Source organism: Aethina tumida, chromosome 3 (assembly GCF_024364675.1).
Source record: "Aethina tumida isolate Nest 87 chromosome 3, icAetTumi1.1, whole genome shotgun sequence".
Classification (NCBI taxonomy): Eukaryota; Metazoa; Arthropoda; class Insecta; order Coleoptera; family Nitidulidae; genus Aethina; species Aethina tumida.
In genome coordinates, this window is record NC_065437.1 from 26,242,286 (window position 1) to 26,262,812 (window position 20,527).

Consider the following 20,527-nt stretch of genomic DNA (forward strand, 5'->3'; position numbering starts at 1 on the left):
GTGAGTAGGGATGATTAGCGACGAAACGCGTGCAAGTGAAAAGGATTTGATGACGAAAGTACTTTCCAGGAATTTTGTTTGACTGGACGAGTTTCTGTGCGCCGGTGATGTTGGTATCTTGGAAAACCGTTATTTTACCCCGCGAATCGTGCATATCAGCATGTTGTCATAACAATCAATTTTAAATTATTCAGGTAAGTGTTTAAACAAACTCAACCTTAAAATAAGTACAAATATTTATTAGTTACATCAATTAATTTAACATGATTACTACATTTTAATCAAATACAAGTTTCGAATATACAAAAATATAGGTAGAATGTCTAGGCATAAATATCATTATTGTTCGTTATGTTTAAATTTTTATTCTAGAAATAATTACGACTAGCATAAAATATCACAATGTTGGTTTTAGGCGCTCAACAATGCGTAACAATGCAACCACACAATGTCCCGATGAATTCTTAAAACAGACAATTTATTACAATAATTAATGAATATTTACAATGTCTGATGATATACTGTTTAGTGGGTTACCTTCTTACAAACTATTTATTCACGAACCTTGTTCAAATTGATTTACAAAATAATATCAATAAAAATACTAATTTAATCAATCAACAGTATAACAATAATTGTTGAAAGGTTGCAATCAATGCATGGAAAACATTTCTATATATTTCTGTAAGCGTAGGTGTTCCCGAATTGTTAGGATTTAATAAATTAAGATAAAATGTAATACACGTGTATTAAATTTTGAGGGAGAAAGATATTAAAGGTAGAATAAAGGTTTTTTAAATTTTTATACTCTAATCAATTAAATCTGAGCAATTGATGGGAACGAATCGAAAATAGAGATTTGATTGAAGCATCACAAAAATTTTACTTACAGTGTGACACTTAAATTTATGTTGGAAAACGATATGTTTTTTCAACTAATATTTATAAAATAAGTAATAGTAATTTTGGAAATACAAATAAAAATAATATAATAATTGATGGTTTCAAATGCAATGTCTTATGTTAAGTTATATACAGTGAGACCCATTTGAAACGGAGAGGCCCTCAAAGTTTTTGTGTTTTCTTGTCCGATTTTAACAATTTTTTCAATTGTAAAGCATGTACTTATATACAAATTGTTACGTCCTTTGGTCTAAACCAAAACCTACATAGTAATTTAGCCACACACTACTCAAATGAGCCACCCTGTAATTGGATTCAATTTGACTAATTCAAAAAATTGTTGTTTATGTTTACATTATTTATGACTAAATTATTGCTTAAATTTTTATATAAAATTCATAAAACAAGTTGATTAAATCAGATGTTCAATAGTTAAAGAACAGATAAGAAATCAGTTATACAATTCAATCCGTCCAAATTGACAATTTACTTATTTATACTACACAAACTGACACATGAATGAATATTTACAATGTTTTATTGTGACTCTGATTGCACTTCAACACTCATTTGCATCAAAAATACTCATCTACGACAAATTCAAAACAATATAATCCACATTTATTATTATTTTTTTTTTGCAAATGAGGTGTGGCTTAATTATTTTACAAGTTGATGGTGGTCTTTTGATTTTCGCGTCTCAGGGACGCCTGTAACCACCGACTGCTGTTAGTCCTGCCCATTCTTGCGGGACTTTCCATTGTTTTCGTCCGTCGCAGAGTTGATGAGTGGCCGTTTTGGTAACGGTGTTCCAGAGGACTATTTATATGAATTTTGATCGTTCCGTCTCCTCCTGAAAAATGAATATCAATTAGTTATTCATACATCAATAAAATTTAAATAAAATAAAAATAATTTTGTTAAGAATTTTTTAATAGATTTACTAAGTACTTTAATAATGGTTGGGGATCGAAAAAGACGATTTCCAATAAATCATGGTCTTAAATATTATGGCTGGGTTATTGGCATTATTAAATTAATTAATGCGATTACTTAAATCGGTTTAATTTGTGTGGTAATTTATTTAGTTTATGTGGTGCAGTTCTGGCGCATAAACTTAATAATGCCTCCATTAAATAATATATAATATGTTGTATACTCTCCCAGACAAAAGTTTGGAAACTTTAGGATAAAATTGTTTAAAATAGCAAATATACAACAATATTTGGCAGTTTATTTCGGTATTATAAAAAATATTATAAGATGTAGACAAAGGCCCAGTTTTTTGCCAAGACATAAGTTTGGAAACCCCTTAAATTTAATTTATTTTGACCATCTACCGGAATTCTTCAGCTTCTCATTGTAGAAAGCAAATTAAAAATATTAGTTTTAATCATGGCAAAGCGAAAGCAAATCCCAGTGGCCTTACGAAAACAAATTGTAAACTTTAGAAATGAGGGGGTAATGTTATGGTTCGGGGCTGTTTCAATCGATGTGGCGTTGACCTGTTGGTCCATATTACCGGTCTGGTTCGGAGAAGAAAAAGTACAATTTTTGCCATGGTTTTCACAATCACCGGATCTAAACTCTATAGAACTTCTTTGGGATTATTCAGAAAGGAATATACGGCAGTACACAATAAAAAATAAGATAGAGGCTACTGAAAAGGCTTCAAATGGAATGGCAAAAAATATCTACTGAATTTAGCAGAGAATTGGTTGACTCCATGAACAAAATGTGCAGCAGTAATACAAGGTGACGGTTGTGCAACAAAATATTAATGCTTCTGTGTGTTTTTGGTTTATTATTCGAAAGGTTTCCAAACTTATGTTCTAATAAAAAATTCTATTTTACTAAATAATATCTTAATAAAAGTAAATACAATTTCTAGAAGTATTTTTATTAATTCCTTATACAGGAGATAGCACAGTAATTTTATTTAAATCATTCATCATTTTTTAATTATTCGAAAAATAAATAATTTACTTTAGAGTTTCCCAATTTTTGTCCAGGCCTGTATATTAAAAATATGTAGAAAAATGGCACAAAATATATAATTACACATTTTGTAAGTTATTTCATAAAAGGATTTAATTCAAATTTTGTTCAGTCAGTATATAAATTATATTTCAATATTCTATATATTTTTGTACACAATACATCTTAAAAAAGACAAAGATATTATTTTGAACTCACATATTAGTCTAAATTGGTTGGCTAAAGAAATAACAAGATTTAAATATATTTCCTTTTTGTGACACTATTTAACAATACTCTTAATAACAAGAACTGATAGAAAGTGTTAATGTTAAATTAAATAACACAGATTCAATTATTAAAAATTCTTTTGAAAATTAAACTTGTTATATTTATGTCTAGCTCAATTCAGAAAAATATAAAATAGTAATAATAGTAAAATAATATTATTTTAACCGTGTACATTTAATAAAATTAAATCATTCAATATTTAATTATACGAATAATAAATAATTTATTTTTAGGGTCTAAAATATATTATAACATTATAACAACAAGTTTCTACAATTATGACCACTACTGTATATCTCTTTTTCTGGTACCTAATATTTATCTATATATTTTAAGTAAATCCATGTTCACACAATTTACAATGCGTTAAATTTTAGAGTTAGTCAAGTTCATATATCAGGGCAAAAAAATGACAGCAATAAATATAAAGGCACCCGAATCAGACATCTGGGCAAAAAATAATGCCCGTGAGTAATTTGATGAGTTTTTAACCCTTTTACTTCGCACCTAAAAATGACCCTGTTCCCTATTATTTGACCCGTAAATTGGATTTCAAATCTTATTCAAATTCTCTCACACAATATAAATAAAAGTTAATTTTCAACACTCATATATAAAAAATAATCTCACTGTTGGACCCCGATTTGCGGAGCGTGTATTTTTTTTTTCGCTCTTTAATTCGCCTCGTTTTAAATTTCACAAACGGTTCCGTGCATTAATTCGGTCCTTCTTATTTGTCGGAATTGTATTACGTTACGTGCGTGGAATGTCGACGACCGTTTTTTTTTCCTCGACAATATTATTGGATTATAGACTAATAAAATTTTCGCCGTACCCGTAACTGAATCGGGAGTCCCATAGACACCCGAACGCGAATGGCAAAACGGGTAAAAGCCAATAAAATATTATATTTATTGCATGATGACACCGCTTACAGTTTAATATCAACCCACTTGAAACGAATCACGGAAAAGCGGGAACTCATTGAATATCGATTGAAAAATTAATTTTAAATCAGGAAATTAACCAAACGGCTTGGGACAAATATTTTTTGCGTTAATTGAAATTAGATTTAGCCGACGGGACAATATTGAATTGAAGTCTTAACTCCGTCAACCAATTTATTTCTCGGGATAAAGAAACTGGACCATTTCCTCTAGCAATCAAGATTTGTATAGAGGATTTATCTGGAACTAGCTGCAACTCTCAATATCCACGTAGCTTCAAATCCTTTTAGTCTAACTTTTTAAATCTATTGTATTACTCGTATAAGTTGAGATAAACTTAACTGCAACAAGCTTTATGTGAAAAAACATTCATGTCTATGTAGATAGACAGGAATTTTTAAAATATTTATAAGTTTAATACAGACGCGTCTGAAATAAAATTGCTCGTAACAAAATATCGAATTTCTCAGCAATTCACTCACATTACCGGTCTAAAATTCACAATGAAATATACAGTGGTTTTGAGCTGAACGTATATATATATACTTTAATTTTGAAAGGCATTTTAAGTAATTAATTCTCTTATTTAATTTAATATTAACATTTGAGGATTCAGAATTTTTCTTGTAGGTTTTGGGTCACATGAACCTGTAGTCCCTTAGTCTCTCTTTGAAATAAATTCAGCAAATCTCCTGTCCTCCAGATTGGCTTTAATCTCAGTTGACGATAAGTGTGTATTGTTTTTTTACATTTGAATTATCCAGTTATCAATTTTCTTAACTTGCCCAGTTATTGTAAACTTTTTAATAAAACGGAAAACGATTGACTTGATTATGAACTAATAGACTCCCATTTTTCTTTAGAAAATCATTATCATTTACTATTACCTATTTCAATTTATAAATTATTATAATATTATTAATGAAATAAAATTATGAATAATTTTGTTGTGTTACAGTGTTACGTTTATATTGTTTAGAAAACAATCTATTTTCTGATATTCATGGAATATATTTTAGTATCTCATTATTTTGAGGTTTCTGTATATTACAAAGTGGGAGCCTTGTGTAGATAAATTCTGTAAAAAATATGCCGAGCCTTACCAGATTTAGAATACGTGTGGGAGTGTCGTCCTATAATTGGAGGTGTATCAACCCCTCCGTTTCCATTTTGTAGGTAGTCTTTCCAACCACAAATAGCAGTTTTAAAGTATTGTCTGAACCTAAAAATATAAAAAGTAGCATTATTTTTTATTCAATAAAAAAAACAATAATATTTAAAATTTACCGGTTTATTAATATTGTGACCGGTGACATACCGGTTTATTGTGCTAAATAATTGAATTAGTTAGGGGTATATTACAATGGATTTATTTTTAAAGTTGGCTGTGCATTTGTAGTGGCGCCGACGGCAATTATATGAATTATTTCAGTTATAATGGATTTGATAAGAAAAGACGCGTCCGCGGTTTTCGCTTGATTTTTCGATAATTTTCAAGGGTTTCCTGTAAATTTGAAGACATTTTTGGTATGTTCTATTAAAACTGTATTAATACAATTGTATTAAACAACATTTACTTTTTTATCCTTTAAATATATTATCTAATAATTGTTTTCTCTCCAATTAATTATCATAGTTGGTTATGAATTTGGGATGGCGGCAATTGCATTCGATAGGGGTATGTTATATTGCAACATATTTTTATCGTTGGTTATGAATTAGTAGCGGCGTCGGTGTCAAATATTTGAATTATTGCACTTTTGTGGATTTTGAAGAGAAAAGACGCGTTCGTGATTTTTACTAGAAATTTAGACAATTTTCATCAATCTTTCTGATATGGTAACTTTGTAATGGTGTCATGTAATGTGTCGCGTCTTTAATGGTGTTTTACGTTTGTTTGTGTGATTTTAATGCGGTTTTACCAAAATTAATCAAAATTGTTAATAGAACTAATTATTAAGTTAGTTTAGGAATTAATTTCATTTTAAGACGCATCGATCTCATTATTATTGTATTATAAACATCTATTTTTTATTTATGAAACACATATTTTACATATTTTTATAATTGTCTGCGACAATTAAGCTATAGAGAGGTACGTTACATTGACACTTATTTTTGAAGTGGCTATGAATTTGTAATGGTGTCAAAGAAATGACACGGTTGTGGTTTTAATTAGATTTTTCGATATTTCTCACGAATTTTTTTGTTGTGATGACTTTCTAAATGTGTGGTTTTTCGCGTTTCCTTTAACTGATTTTTGCTAATTTGAAGGAATTTCGGGTATGTTTTGTTGAGATTGTTAACTTAATTTAGAAATTTATTTAATTTTGAGACATATCGATATTATTAATATTGTACTAAACAAAATGGCTGGCGGCTATTGTGTTAGATTGGAGTATGTTACAATGGATTTATTTTTATAGTTTCCCGTGTATTTGTTTGTAGTGGCGCTGAAGACAATTATATGAATTATTTCAGTTTTAATGGATTTGATAAGAAAAGACGCGTCCGCGGTTTTCGCTAGATTTTTCGATAATAGTTGGCTATGAATTTGGGATGGCGGCAATTGCATTGGAGAGGGGTATGTTATATTGCCATATTTTTATAGTTGGCTATATTAGTGGCGGCGTCGGTGGCAAATATTTGAATTATTGCAGTTTTGTAGATTTTGAAGAGAAAAGACGCGTTCGCGATTTTTACTAGAATTTTCGACAATTTTCATAAATGTTTCTGATGTGATAACTTTGTAAAGGTGTCATGTCATGTTTCGCGTCTTTAATCGGGTTTTTTGTTTGATTTGTGTGATTTTAAAGCGGTTTCATCAATATTAATCAAAATTTCAGGTATGTTTAATAGAACTAATTATTATGTTAGTTTAGGAATTAATTTCATTTTTAGACGCATCGATCGCATTATTATTGTATTTTAAACATTTATTTTTTATTGTTTAAACAGATATTTTACATATTTTTATATTTGACTATAAATTTGTTATTGTGACAATTAAGCTGTAGAGGGGTACGTTACATTGGCACTTATTTTTGAAGTTGGCTATGAATTTGTAATGGCGTCAAAGAAATGACACGGTTGCGGTTTTAATTAGATTTTTCGATATTTTTGATAATTTTTTTTGTTTTGAAGACATTCTAAATGTATGATTTTCCGCATTTCCTTTAACTGATTTTTGTTAATTTGAAGGAATTTTAGGTGTTTTATTGAGATTGTTAACTTAATTTAGAAATCTATTTAATTTTGAGACATATCGAAATTATTAATATTGTACTAAACAAAATGGCTAGCGGCAATTGTGTTAGATTGGGGTATGTTACAATGGATTAATTTTTATAGTTGGCTGTGTATTTGTAGTGACGCCGACGACAATTATATGAATTACTTCAGTTTTAATGGATTTGATAAGAAAAGACGCGTCCGCGGTTTTTCAAGGATTTCTTATGAATTTGAAGACATTTTCGGTATGTTTTATTAAAATTGTTTTATTTACTATAATATTTATTAATATGAAACTAATCAATATAGTTAAATATAATTTCCATATTTTAAAATATGGTTTAAATTGATATAATTGAAATTAAATGCGCTATTACTGCAATTGTATTAAAAACAACATTTACTTTTTTATCCTTTAAACATATTGTCTAATAATGATTATCTCTCCAAATAATTAAATACAATTTAGGTATTGTCATAGTTGGCTATGAATTTGGGATTGCGGCAATTGTATTAGATAGGGGTATGTTATATTGCGACATATTTTTATAGTTGGCTATGAATTAGTAGCGGCGTCGGTGGTAAATATTTGAATTATTGCAGTTTTGTAGATTTTGTAAAGGTGTCATGTAATGTGTCGCGTCTTTAATGGTGTTTTTCGTTTGATTTATGTGATTTTAAAGCGGTTTTACCAAAATTAGTCAAAATTCCAGGTATGTTTAATAGGACTAATTATTAAATTAGTTTAGGAATTAATTTCATGTTAAGACGCATCGATCTCATTATTATTATTATATTATAAACATCTATTTTTTATAATTTTAACAGATATTTTACATATTTTTATATTTGACTATAAATTTGTTATGCCGACAATTAAACTATAGAGGGGTACGTTACATTGGGACTTATTTTTGAAGTTGGCTATGAATTTGTAATGGCGTCAAAGAAATGGCGCGTCTGCCGTTTTAATTAGATTTTTATATTTTCACGAATTTTTTTATTTTGATGACTTTCTAAATGTGTGGTGTGGTGTTCCGCGTTTCGTTTAACTGATTTCTGGTAATTTAAATCAATTTCAGGTATGTTTTATTGAGATTGATATAGAGACATATCGATGTTATTAATATTGTACCGTACAAAATGGCTGGCAGCAATTATATTAGATTGGGGTATGTGACAATGGATTTATTTTTATAGTTGGCTGTGTATTTGTAGTGGCGACGACGGCAAATATAAGAATTATTTCAGTTTTCTTGAAGGTATAGGGTTCACAGAGAAGAATGTTGAATTATATAGAGTTGAGATTTTTTTCAAGACTACTGTCTCTATTGTACATGATGTCTCTTTCAGGATTCAGATGGATCAAACTCTTTTCGTTCTGTATATACAGTATTGGTAGAAAGTAAAGCAACTTGTTTAAAATTCAAATAAGTTTTGTCCTGATTATTATGTTAAAAAAATGTATATTGAATATTAATTTCCCTTTATAAATTTAATAATTACATATTTAAACAATAAAAAAAATGTTTAATTTACCGATGATTAATTATTTTGGGCTGGCAAAGAGAAGAGCAACTATTTGAAGTTTTATTAATACAAATAATTTGTACTTGGTATTTTAGTTAATTCTACACTAATATATATTGTAAAATTTCCATTATTATGAACAACTTCCAAACACCTTTTTTTCATGGAAAACGACGGATGGTCAATAATATTTGGTTCCATATTTTGCAAGGCCTCCTGCAGAACCATGAATAAAACTTTATGATTATTACACTCCTTATGGTTTATTTTATTGTTAACTATCCGTCATAAATTATATTTACGTAAAACTCAATGAAGTTTATATCGGGAAATTAACATGGGCAGTTCATAACATTAATTTTTTCCCTTAAAAGCCACTGCTTCAAATATTTTGAAATGTGCTTCGGGTCATTATCTTGTTGAGAATAATGTTTTAGTGGCATATTTTTATGTGAATACGGTACCATGTTGTTCCTCAATATTTCTTAATGCACAAAACGATCCGTAACATTACCGACCTGTCGCCGTATTTAACAGTGAGTATGGTAAACTTTGGATCAAACTTTTCATCGTTGCTTACCAGATTAAACTTGATTTCATCACTCCAGATCGCTCGTTACCAATCATTTAGTCCAGCGTAAAAGGGACAATATATTGAAGAAACGTTAATTCCAAATTATGCCTCAAGTAGACGTTTTATTTTGATGGAACTCAGGAAAGCATATTTTTGGAGGAGGATAAAATTTGTTTATCCTGAAACATTTTGTTTTTTCTTGTCGTCCGGTTTTAATTTTTTCCTTCCACATAACCAAATCTTAAAAATTGTGGTAAAATAATGATTAGTAACATTTAGTAAAAAGCTGTACTTTTTACCAGCCGAATATTTAGTTTTTTGATTTATAGCTAACAAAATTATTTTTAATACAAGAAATATTCACCGATATGTTTGTATACAGTGTGTTCATAATTGGTATAAATTATATTAGATTTGCATATACAAGGCGGTAGCAATTTATGTATTTTTAAAGCTCTACTTTCTGCCAATACTCTAATATTTCTTAAATTAATATTTTATATTTATAGTATATTAGTAGCCTTAAACTTTAGATAGCCATTTAAAAGTCTGCCAACTTTTAAAAACGAAATTAAAAGCCACAATCTAAACAAAACAAAAAGGATATTTAAGAAAGAATATAAAAAATATAAAATGGCCCTATTTACAATGAATTCAATACGAAAAGAGTTGGAATTTACATGCTACACAAAGCATATTGTTTTATGAACTTCGTTCGAAAAACTTGCTTTTATCATCGCATAAAGTTCTCGTTTCCAGCTGTTGCCTTCTGGGATTGAATTTAAAATTTTATTATTAACTTACAAATAGTACGTAATTCGGTTACAGTCTTGCTCTGAATCCAATTCAATAATTTTTGCATGTTTTTTTTTCAACAAAATAAATAACTTGATATTGAGTCGGAACATTTTCGACTGATAATGAGGGCGGATAAAAGCTGCAGGAAATGCACAATTATATCGTGAAAGATAACACCGTTGTTTATGGCTTGCTTACCGTAGATTTCCGTAGGATTAGAAGTGCAATTAACTTCCTCGGAAGTTTCTCGCACACTTCAGAAACAAATTTCACCCGCTGGATTTAATCTGAAACCTTTGATCTCATCTGTAAGATATTTTTGAAGACTTTATTGACTTAATAAATTAAATTTTATACATATTTAAGTAAAATTATAAAAGTTTATTGATTTTATTTAATTTTTATATGATCTGCTCATTTTCTGGAGGAAAACAAGATGCAACCTCAAATAACAAATGGCGTTAGGTAAAATTGTACAAGATTAATTATGTTAGTTGGAAACTGTATTTTTCCTCGGCACCACCTGGAATACATAAATTCACTGGAGTTCACAATAATGCCAGATGGGTCTTATGAAAAGCTGTATTTGCTCCATCATTGTCGCAGAGTTGAAAGTCGTAGAAAAGTTGTAACATACGACATCATGTGCAGCATTCGTCTGCGTCTGAATGAAAGGTATTTGACCTGAAGGAACTCCTTGAAATCCACCAGTGTATGTATCAAAAATATGATTATCACGTACCGAACACGGTTGTATATTTGTGTTTCCAGTCTTCCATTCTGAAAGCGTCAAATACGTTTTTTTTTACCGGGAAAACTTGGATTGAATGAAATCCATATCTATTCTTGTGCGCCGGTAAATTGGAATTTATGTTTTTACTGGCGGACTCCGTGTTATTAAGTTTACGAACTGCGAGTTGAACGTCACGATGCGATTTCGAGATGTCAATGAAGTTTATTTTTCATGTTGAATTTATTTGTTAACATACTTTTTCAAGTTTAATTCTAGATATAAATTGATATTATAGTACATGCAGTAGTGGTCATTAATAAAACAAATATAAAATATAATATATTTTAGCCAAAACTTTAATATCAACTGTTAGAGTAGAGCAACTTTCTATTGTCAATATTTATACTTTGTATTTAAATAGTATTTCACTAGCTAATAGTGGTTGCAAAAGATAAAAATGTTGAATTATTATTTTAAGGATATTTGAATTTTTTAGTGTTTCATTATAATAATAATTTTATAAATAACAATAATAATTATGTAAATATTAAAGTACAACAAATTGTTTGAAGTGATTTTTTTCAATAAGTCCGAAATAATGTATTAGAAAAATATATGCCCATAATTTTCCTAGAAGGACCCTTTTACACGATTTATTACAAAAAGTTCAGAGGTGTTTTATTCAAATGGGTCCAATAAATTAGAGGGATATAACTTAGCAAGTTGGACGCTTAACTGAGTCTACTTTTTATATAAAAACAATGATATATTTTATTAGAAATTGTGTACAAAATAGAAAACAACATTTTTATGAATGCTGTTATTATTATTATTTTTCATATTCCATAGATTGTTTCTGAAATTATATTAAAAATACAAATGCACTCTCTGTAAATTACTTAATTAATATTAATTTTAATTAGATCACAAGGTAACATTTAAAAAATAATGTTTAATTCATTTGTAGCTTGGAGCTATTTAAAATATAATTACATTTCTTTACCATTGTATTAGTTTTTTAATAATTTATTCATAGAGTCTCCGTCTAGTTGTTCAGCTGCAATGTTCTCGACAAATTATATCAGGATGAAAATTTTTTTTTTGAAGTAGTTTTAATCAAATCACTTTGTTACACAAAATTCGTTAACCTTATATTCGGGACCTTTAGGATAGACCAATTTAGGCCTAAAACGTGAATATGTTAATCCTAACTTTATATTGACATATACTTTCTATAAAACTTCAATTTCCTGTGTGCCAGAACAATTTGACGTAATTACAAGTAGGCGGTGGAACAAGAAAATTCGATAATAGAATTGACATAGACGTTTTAAGATGATGTTTGAGCAAACAGTAGATTGTGAAAGTTGGAAACCTTTATACTCTGAATTTTCGTCTTCATTAGTAGTCCCCAAATTCCCTTCTCATCTTTATTGATTTGAATGTTAATCCATTATTATTTTTGTTCCAAAATTTCCATTAGTAAATAACACGAATTACATTATTTAATGTGATAATAAAATTTAATAAGGATTTATTTGTTCAATCCTCCAAATATTTATTAATCAGCTCCGCCTTCGAGCTACAAAATTCGAGAGGTTTCATTCAGATTTCATTAAACTTTTGTCACATTAATGAAAACCAGGGACCGTGCTGGTTTCGAATATATTTTCAACGTAATTAGAATATGTAAAACCCTCTTCAGTTGCGCTGTCTTGAATAAACAAGAAAGTGTTTGAATCTGAAATTTATGTGTGTGGTTGAGCATAGGTTACAATCATTTTGCCTATTTGAATTAAACTTTGTTAAAACAATTAATTTTTCAGTAAAATAAGAGTAGATTTATATATTGTTCTATATGTTTTATATATACAGGATGATTCATTTCATATCCAAAAATATACAGGATGTTTCATCAAAAATAACAAAGTTCATCACACTTCCGGCAAAACCAGAAACTGAATTTTTTGTTTAAAATAAATTGAGACTATTGGCAATTGTGAAATGTCTAATCTATAATGACATTTATTGCATGAAGTTTTTCTTATAATTGATTAATCTCAATTCACACTCATTACAATCATTACCACTTCTAATCACATGAAACCACATTTATCAGTCACATTTTTAAATATGCAGAGTCAAAGCACCCAGAAAAATCGAATTAAATTTAATTAAAAAGTAATTTAACTTATAAAATATAAAAGAACACATTATATAACACATTTTTTAATGCAAAAAAAATTATTATTTTATTTTTTATTTAAAAAACACTTCTTTTTATTAATTAATTATATTTTCACATTAGTTTTTCTGGTCAATTAATTTAAAAATATTTAGGTGTTCCCTAGACTTTCGACTGTGTTTATATAAATAGTAAGAAATAAAAAACTTAGCATAGAGAATATTTACAATAATCTATACAGTTTAATACAAAATTGTTAAAATGTGATAAAAAAATTCATTGAAATAAATCATGAACTATAAATGTAACTTTTACTAAAACCTAATATTAATTTTGTTTTATTCTATTATATTTCAGCGCTCTGAGAGGAATAAAATTTTCTGATCCTTATAAGGTTTGCATCAAGGTTCATTATTGTTCTACCATTTAATCTCTATTATGTCTTAAGTGTTATGAACTCCCTAAGGGAAACTTCCAAGATGAATCCAAACTTATGAACACTAAGTATCAATTTTATATGCATTTTCGATGCTTCCGCTTCCGCTTGGAATGAGATCAAATTTTCATAAATTTTGCGAAACACTACCGTTTTTACTTGTTGGGGAAAACGAGAGTATATCGCACGTATATTGCATTTTAGCATAGTCGCAGGAAACTTTGGAAACCGGTTTTGCATATATGGTTAACAACTTTTAAGCTTGATTCATCATGGGATTCGATTAAAGTTGCAAATCATAAATTGTGGTCTATAATTACGGTATTCTAATTCAAGGTGAAATTAGGAAACATTCAAAGGGTACTGCATGTCCTGTGGCAGTTCACAAGGACATCTGCTCAGTTATTTAGGATTATTGAAATGAAGTGTGTGCCTGACTTGTTTATGTATGTACAAATTGTGCAAATTGGCACATACAGGGTCAGGCAGATTATAATTAAAGATAATAATTATTCAAACATCCAGTTTAATACAGTTGAAATTTGATTTGTGAGGACGAAATTAAGAATAAGAATGGAAATCATTAAAATTTATACCAGCACGTATAACAGTAACAAAAGTTCAAATTTGTCTAAAATACAAAGAATTCGATAAACTCGGAACGTTTTTTATAAATCTCATCACATTTTGGCAGCCTTTTGTCGGTTCAATCATTGTAAAAATCGTGTGAGAAATATGAAAAGGAAAAAAACGGCAAACTCACGGTCGTTTCATAAATAATTTTAATATTTCTATAAATTTTATAATAACGTTACAATGGAGCCATTTTATATTATGAGAAATAAAACAAGGAAATTGTTGTATTCCGCTCATACACTTTTATACTGAAAAAACGCAAATAACATAACGTATATCCTAAAAATGGAAAACGTTTCATTTTACTCAATTCAACTGTCAGAAATATATAAAAGAAGGCAATAGGAAAAGCACTAACGTACAAACCTGGCATTCATCCAATAGTAAATAAGCGGATTCACCATCGCATTAGACATGGCGAACCAATAAAATCCCAGATAGACATGTTGAGTGTATTTGCTGAATATCACGTTCGGATCGTAGTAGATGTAGATGAAATAGGCATGGTAGGGTAGCCAGCAGATGCCAAATATTAAAACGACCAGGATAAACATTTTAACCACCTGGAAAAATATAAGAAATACATTTCAGACAGAAATTTGTAGCTGTAATCCTCAGTAAGCTTATCATTATTTTGATCTAAATTGGCAAACTCAGATAACTCTGATATTTGTTCATATAGGGACGAGAATTGTTTCTATATATTTTCCATGAAGTTATTTTCATTTACTAATCCCAATACCAAAATGCCTGATCTCTTCTTAGAAATAATAATTCAAAGAAATTAGCAGTAAAAATAAAATGTTTAGAATAATTATGAATATTATTAACAAGTCAACCATACGATACAATAAAAAATAACTAAAAATGAAACAGCTGTAGAAAACAATTAAAAAAAAAACAATTAGTTAATAAATTCAATAAAGAAAATTATGTGGAATTTCATAATTAAATAATATTTTCAGAGTTTTAAAGGGTGATATGAATCACCCAGTTGGCACATTCTTTAAATGTTTAATCACTTTAGGGGTCATTGTGAGTAATATGGCAACTTCAAAGGTAATCTTTGTCTCTCAGTTGTGTTTGATGTATGTTAAAATTATTTGAAAGCATGTTCTTTAACTCTTTAATCACTTTAGAAGTGAGAGTGACTTGGAAACTTGAAAGGTCATTTTTATCCTCCTTTTGTGTTTGATGTATATTAGAATTATTTGTAATTACGATTATTAAATCTTTAATCACTTTAAGGGTTGTTGAGTGATTATGACTTAAATTATAATTAAGTTTGTTGTAGAATTTTATATAAAACTAAACAAGATGTGGCTAAACATACACTTTTCAATGGTAAAAATCTTAATAAGACTAATGACAGTTTAAGAATCGTTTCTTTCTTCACAGTATCCATTGTCTAGCAATTTAAGAAATACATTTCCTTCTTAAATTTATTTAGAATATAATTTTCTTCAATTAAAATTTAAAAACGGAAAATTAAAATTATATAATATTATGAACGAATATAAAGTATTGATTTTCTTATTTCCAAATTATGTATTTATATGCTTACCATTAGCGTTCATTCATAAAATTGATAATCTACTTCATGTACATTTCATAAATAATTCATATATCCATAAATTAGAGGTATAATATTATATTTTATCAAAATTTAAACTTCAAGTTATTTTTAGTGTATCACTGTAATGTTTGACACATTAATTTATTATTTGTTGGGTCATCGGGCATTTTAATTATATCGTATTTTAAAACCTAAATATAAAATGATTGTTAAACTATGGTTATTAAATATATTAAAAATAAAACTTCCATTAATATTCCGAGGACTGATCTATACAATATGTTATTTATATTTTTAGGAATATTCATATATTTAGTGTTTATTGCGGCAACATTCGAATCGAATCGAAGGCGATTAAAAAACTATTATGCACACCGAAGTTCGTACTTTAACCTATTACGTTTTACTACATGGGTAACATAGTAAAGGCGGAACAATTAAGTTAACCAACAGTTTTGGGCGAAATAAAAGTTTCGACGATAAAGCTTGGGGAATGCAATAAATGTGCCACACTTTCTGTTTGTTCTACTGTTTGCAAAACATATTTCAAACTTTTTGGATAAAAATACGAATACAAAACAAATTTAGGTAATTGGTCAAAGAAATTAATTTTTGTTTTTGTTTTATTTGTACTCATTTCTAGTAATGAATGATTTTAAATATAGACATGTATTTTTCAGAAGAAAATGATTGTAATTATCACGCATTCGGCATTTTTGAGTGAAATTGAGAATTTGATTACGTATTTTTTTAGATACTGATATTTATAAATAAAAATAAATGATCCTTAATTATATTTCATAATTTGGACATAATATTTTATAATATGAACATATTTTATTTTTTGAAAATGAAAATGCAAATACAATATATTTATATTTATAAGAAATTGATGAGAATTTAAATTTGTTTTTGACATTTTGTACTTGCAAAATAATAAATTTTAAATATAGTACATTTTTGGTAAGTAAATCATTTTTGGCGCATTCACCAATTTTTTAAATATTCTTTTGGATTTTATGAAATTATATATGTATATACAAACGATGTTTCTTTGTGAAAATAGTATATTTTTAAAATAAAAACGTCAATTTCTTAGAAAATAAATTTTACGGTAAACCACATATTAGGAAAAAAAAAAGATTTCTGCTAATCTAATAATATGTATTGCTATCTATAGCAGCAATACAAGCATGAATTCGATGAGGCATGCTTTCTATTAAATTATTAATGCCTTCTTGGGAATATGTTACTTTCTCATTCTTCTAAAGCTGCCTGTATAAGTTATTCCGTGTTGCAAGGGATATTTTGGCGAGGTCTAATTCTTCTTTTAACGTTATTCCATAAGTGCCCAATGGCATTAAAATCCGGTGAAGAAGGCAATTTTAATTCTGTCAAATAAATTAAAAGAAATCGTAATTTGCATTCACCATTTTTCAAAGAGGCTAAAAAAATTATAAAAAGATCTTTTATAAATTATATGATAATTATTAATAATTAATTTCTACTAATAGTTTTTTTATTCTTATTTACTTAATACCAGCCAACCAATTAATTAATTAATTAATATTTTTTATTTTTAAGCATCCCATAATATGTAACTAGCGAACAATAATCTAAATTTTTTGCTATTAAATTTATTATTGAATTATTGAATAGAGTCTAAAATAGTAAGTACTTGGCTAAAAATAGAAAGTAATTTCTTAAAGTTGTTCGAAAACAACATCTTCATAACCGTAAAATTCGCCACAAAGACACATAGCCAGGTTGTTCGCTATAATCCAAAGCGAAATTTATGACCCCAAAAAGCCAATCTTCTCGAAATAACTCACTGAGTCTCCGTGTTTATGCGTACGAAATTCCTCGGCGCATGATATACGTAAGTTATTAGCATTATATTTTCGATTAGATAAGGGAAAAACATACGTTTTTTTGCGAAATGTCCCGTGAATTATGTGAAATCGAATATTCATTTATTCAAATTATAGACATTGTGTATTACTTCTAAAATTTATTAGATGTGTAAGTTTTTTTTTAATGGAAATTATACGATATATTTTTATCATCAATCTACTTAATGTTATGATGTTTTTTTAGGACATTTTTCGTTTGTTTACTGTCACGCGTTGTGGCCACCCACTTTTTTTAAACAATAAACATACTTGAAATATATTGACAAATGTGTCAAGACATATATATCCCATAATACATTTATTTGCCCATTTAAGTTTCACCTGCGTTGAATAAAATATTTAGTACTATTAAAATTGTGGCTTGACAATTTTGTTTTTCGATTTTTCCATACAAAAGAGACACTTGTGACGTATAAATATGAAAGTGCGTAGACGATTTTTTTCTGAATGTCTCTTAAATATATTGGTCTGCTTAATTCCATCAATATGTCAGGCATATTTGAACTATCTATAGATACTCAGGTGTTACATATTTTTGGGGGCAAAACAAAAAATCTTTCTAAAATATGCATAAGTTTTTTAATTATAAGATGTTTTGGTGTTGAAATAAAAAACATCGGTACCTGGATAATTCGAATGTCACAAAGCAATTAAATCTTATCGTCAATTCTAATTAAAGCCAACGTGGTAAAAATAGAACTTGTTGAAATTAGTTCAAGGTCTGTGAGAAGATGGTTAGAGGATGGGGGTTTGTTAGGCCCCAAACCAGCAAGAAAAACCTTTTACCAAGAATGGGAAAAAAATATATGTAACATTTTATAGAATGAAATAGTAAATTAATATTTTGTTATTATTTTTGAAAATATATTAATTGACATTTTCATATATATATTAAATTAAATGTAATGCAGCGTTTGGTTATTTTGTAATTTTCTTCCAAAAACAAATAATTCCAGTATCTTAAAAATTACATTTTTTTACCTTAAAAAATTAAAATGTCAAAAATTCTAGTTATTTTAATTAAAATATTATTTTAAATTATAAAATATAATATATTTTGTACAAACATAGATCAAAATAAATGAAAAAAATTGTTATTGTTGGCGACAACTGGAACAGCCATAACAGATAAATAAAAAATGTAAAATAAAATATTTAGTTCAATTTTATTTTATTCAAAATTCCTTTTAGATTTTTAATAGAAATAAAATGAACATTGAAGGATTTTAAATTTGACTCAACGTTTGACCATTCTTTACGCATTCGCCAATTTTGTAATTTGGTTCCAAAAGAATAATTTTAGTCAAAATTGATAAATAAAAAATATAAAATCTAGTTCAATTTTATTTTACACAAAATTTCTCTTAGTTTTATTAATAGAAAGGAAATGAACATTGAAGGATTTTAAATTTGACTCAACGTTTGACCATTTAACGCGTTCGCCAATTTTGTAACGTTGATCCAAAAACAAATAATTCCAGCCAATAAATATAAAATAAAATATTTAGTTAAATTTTATTTTATACAAAATTTCTTTTAGTTTTTTAATAAAAAGGAAATGAACATTGTAGGATTTTAAAATATGACGCAGCGTTTGATCATTTTTTTAGGCATTCCCCAATTTTGTAATTTTGTTAACGTGTTAATTTAATTAAAATATAATTTAAATTATAAAATATCACATATTTTATACAAATGTAGATCAAAAGAAGTGCAAAGAATTGAAATAGGTCACACGTGCACGTGTCGTCTCCTGGAATCATAAGAACCGGTTTTCTGCAGTTTTATTGGTAGATACTGAGGTGCATTCAAGTGCATTTTTAAAAACGCGTCCGGGGTTTCTATTCTATTTTTCGACAATTTTATTATTTACTAGCTGTACTCGCGACTTCGTCGGATAGCGTGTTGAATACGATCGTTTTCTAGTCGGTGATCTCGAGATTCCAAAGATTCTTGAGCCCTCAACAATGAATGACGCATTCTATCTAATTGTAATAATCATTCCTCTCAGAACTACTCTCTTTCGACCTAGACATGGACATCCGTAATCTACAATTTGTAAGACGAATTTCCCTATCTTGTTCAGATTCATTTTTACGTCGCAATCTTTGGTTTTTGACCTTTCTTATGTTTTTAGAGAGATTTGACTTTCTTTTAGGCATAACTAAATATTAGAAAAAAACTACTATCTACGATACTAATTAAATAGAATAACCTATAAGTAATTTATCAATTTCAATGTAAATCTGAATATTGAACACAAATGTACTTAATTTATAATTATTTATAATTATTATTTAAAGGCAAAAAAGGAAAGCAGTAAAAATGTAACAAAATATTTTGAATTAAGATTAGATAAAAAGAACGGATCGGTGGAATTATAAAAAATACCTATCAATCAAATCAAATTATCAATCAATCGTTGGTGGGAGAAGTGGTGGGAGGCGCGCCAGATGTGACGGCCCAGTATGCCACCACTGGATTTCATTTATTTACCATAATTGTAATATTTCAGTAAATTGGTATTTAAACAATTTATTTAATTTACTGAAGTATGATATATTTAATATTAATATTTTAAAATATACTATTAATAGATTTTATCAACAATTTTTAATGCCGTCCTCAAAAGATTTGTACGTGCAAGTGAAAGAGAAAGGGATAGACGTTCATTACTATTCGAGAATGATGAAAGAAAAGGACAATGTATTTTTAAATTTTTACCTTATGTTAGAATTATTGTTTTTAATGTATTAGGGCGCATGCGTCGATTTTGTTTCTCGACAATTTTCGCTAT

At 28.1% G+C, this 20,527-nt stretch overlaps 1 protein-coding gene across 1 annotated transcript in view; it reads right to left on the reverse strand.

Moving 5' to 3' along the window:
• Positions 1-1,120: 1,120 nt before the first annotated feature.
• Positions 1,121-20,527, reverse strand: part of LOC109595741 (tachykinin-like peptides receptor 86C) — a 66,707-nt gene continuing 47,300 nt past the window's right edge. Inside the window, exons 8-10 of the mRNA XM_049964640.1 lie at positions 14,608-14,804; positions 5,222-5,340; positions 1,121-1,756 (exon numbers count right to left, since the gene is read on the reverse strand). Coding sequence (XP_049820597.1) covers positions 1,569-1,756; positions 5,222-5,340; positions 14,608-14,804 — 504 coding nt within the window. The 3' untranslated portion in view covers positions 1,121-1,568. The remainder of the gene's footprint in view (positions 1,757-5,221; positions 5,341-14,607; positions 14,805-20,527) is intronic.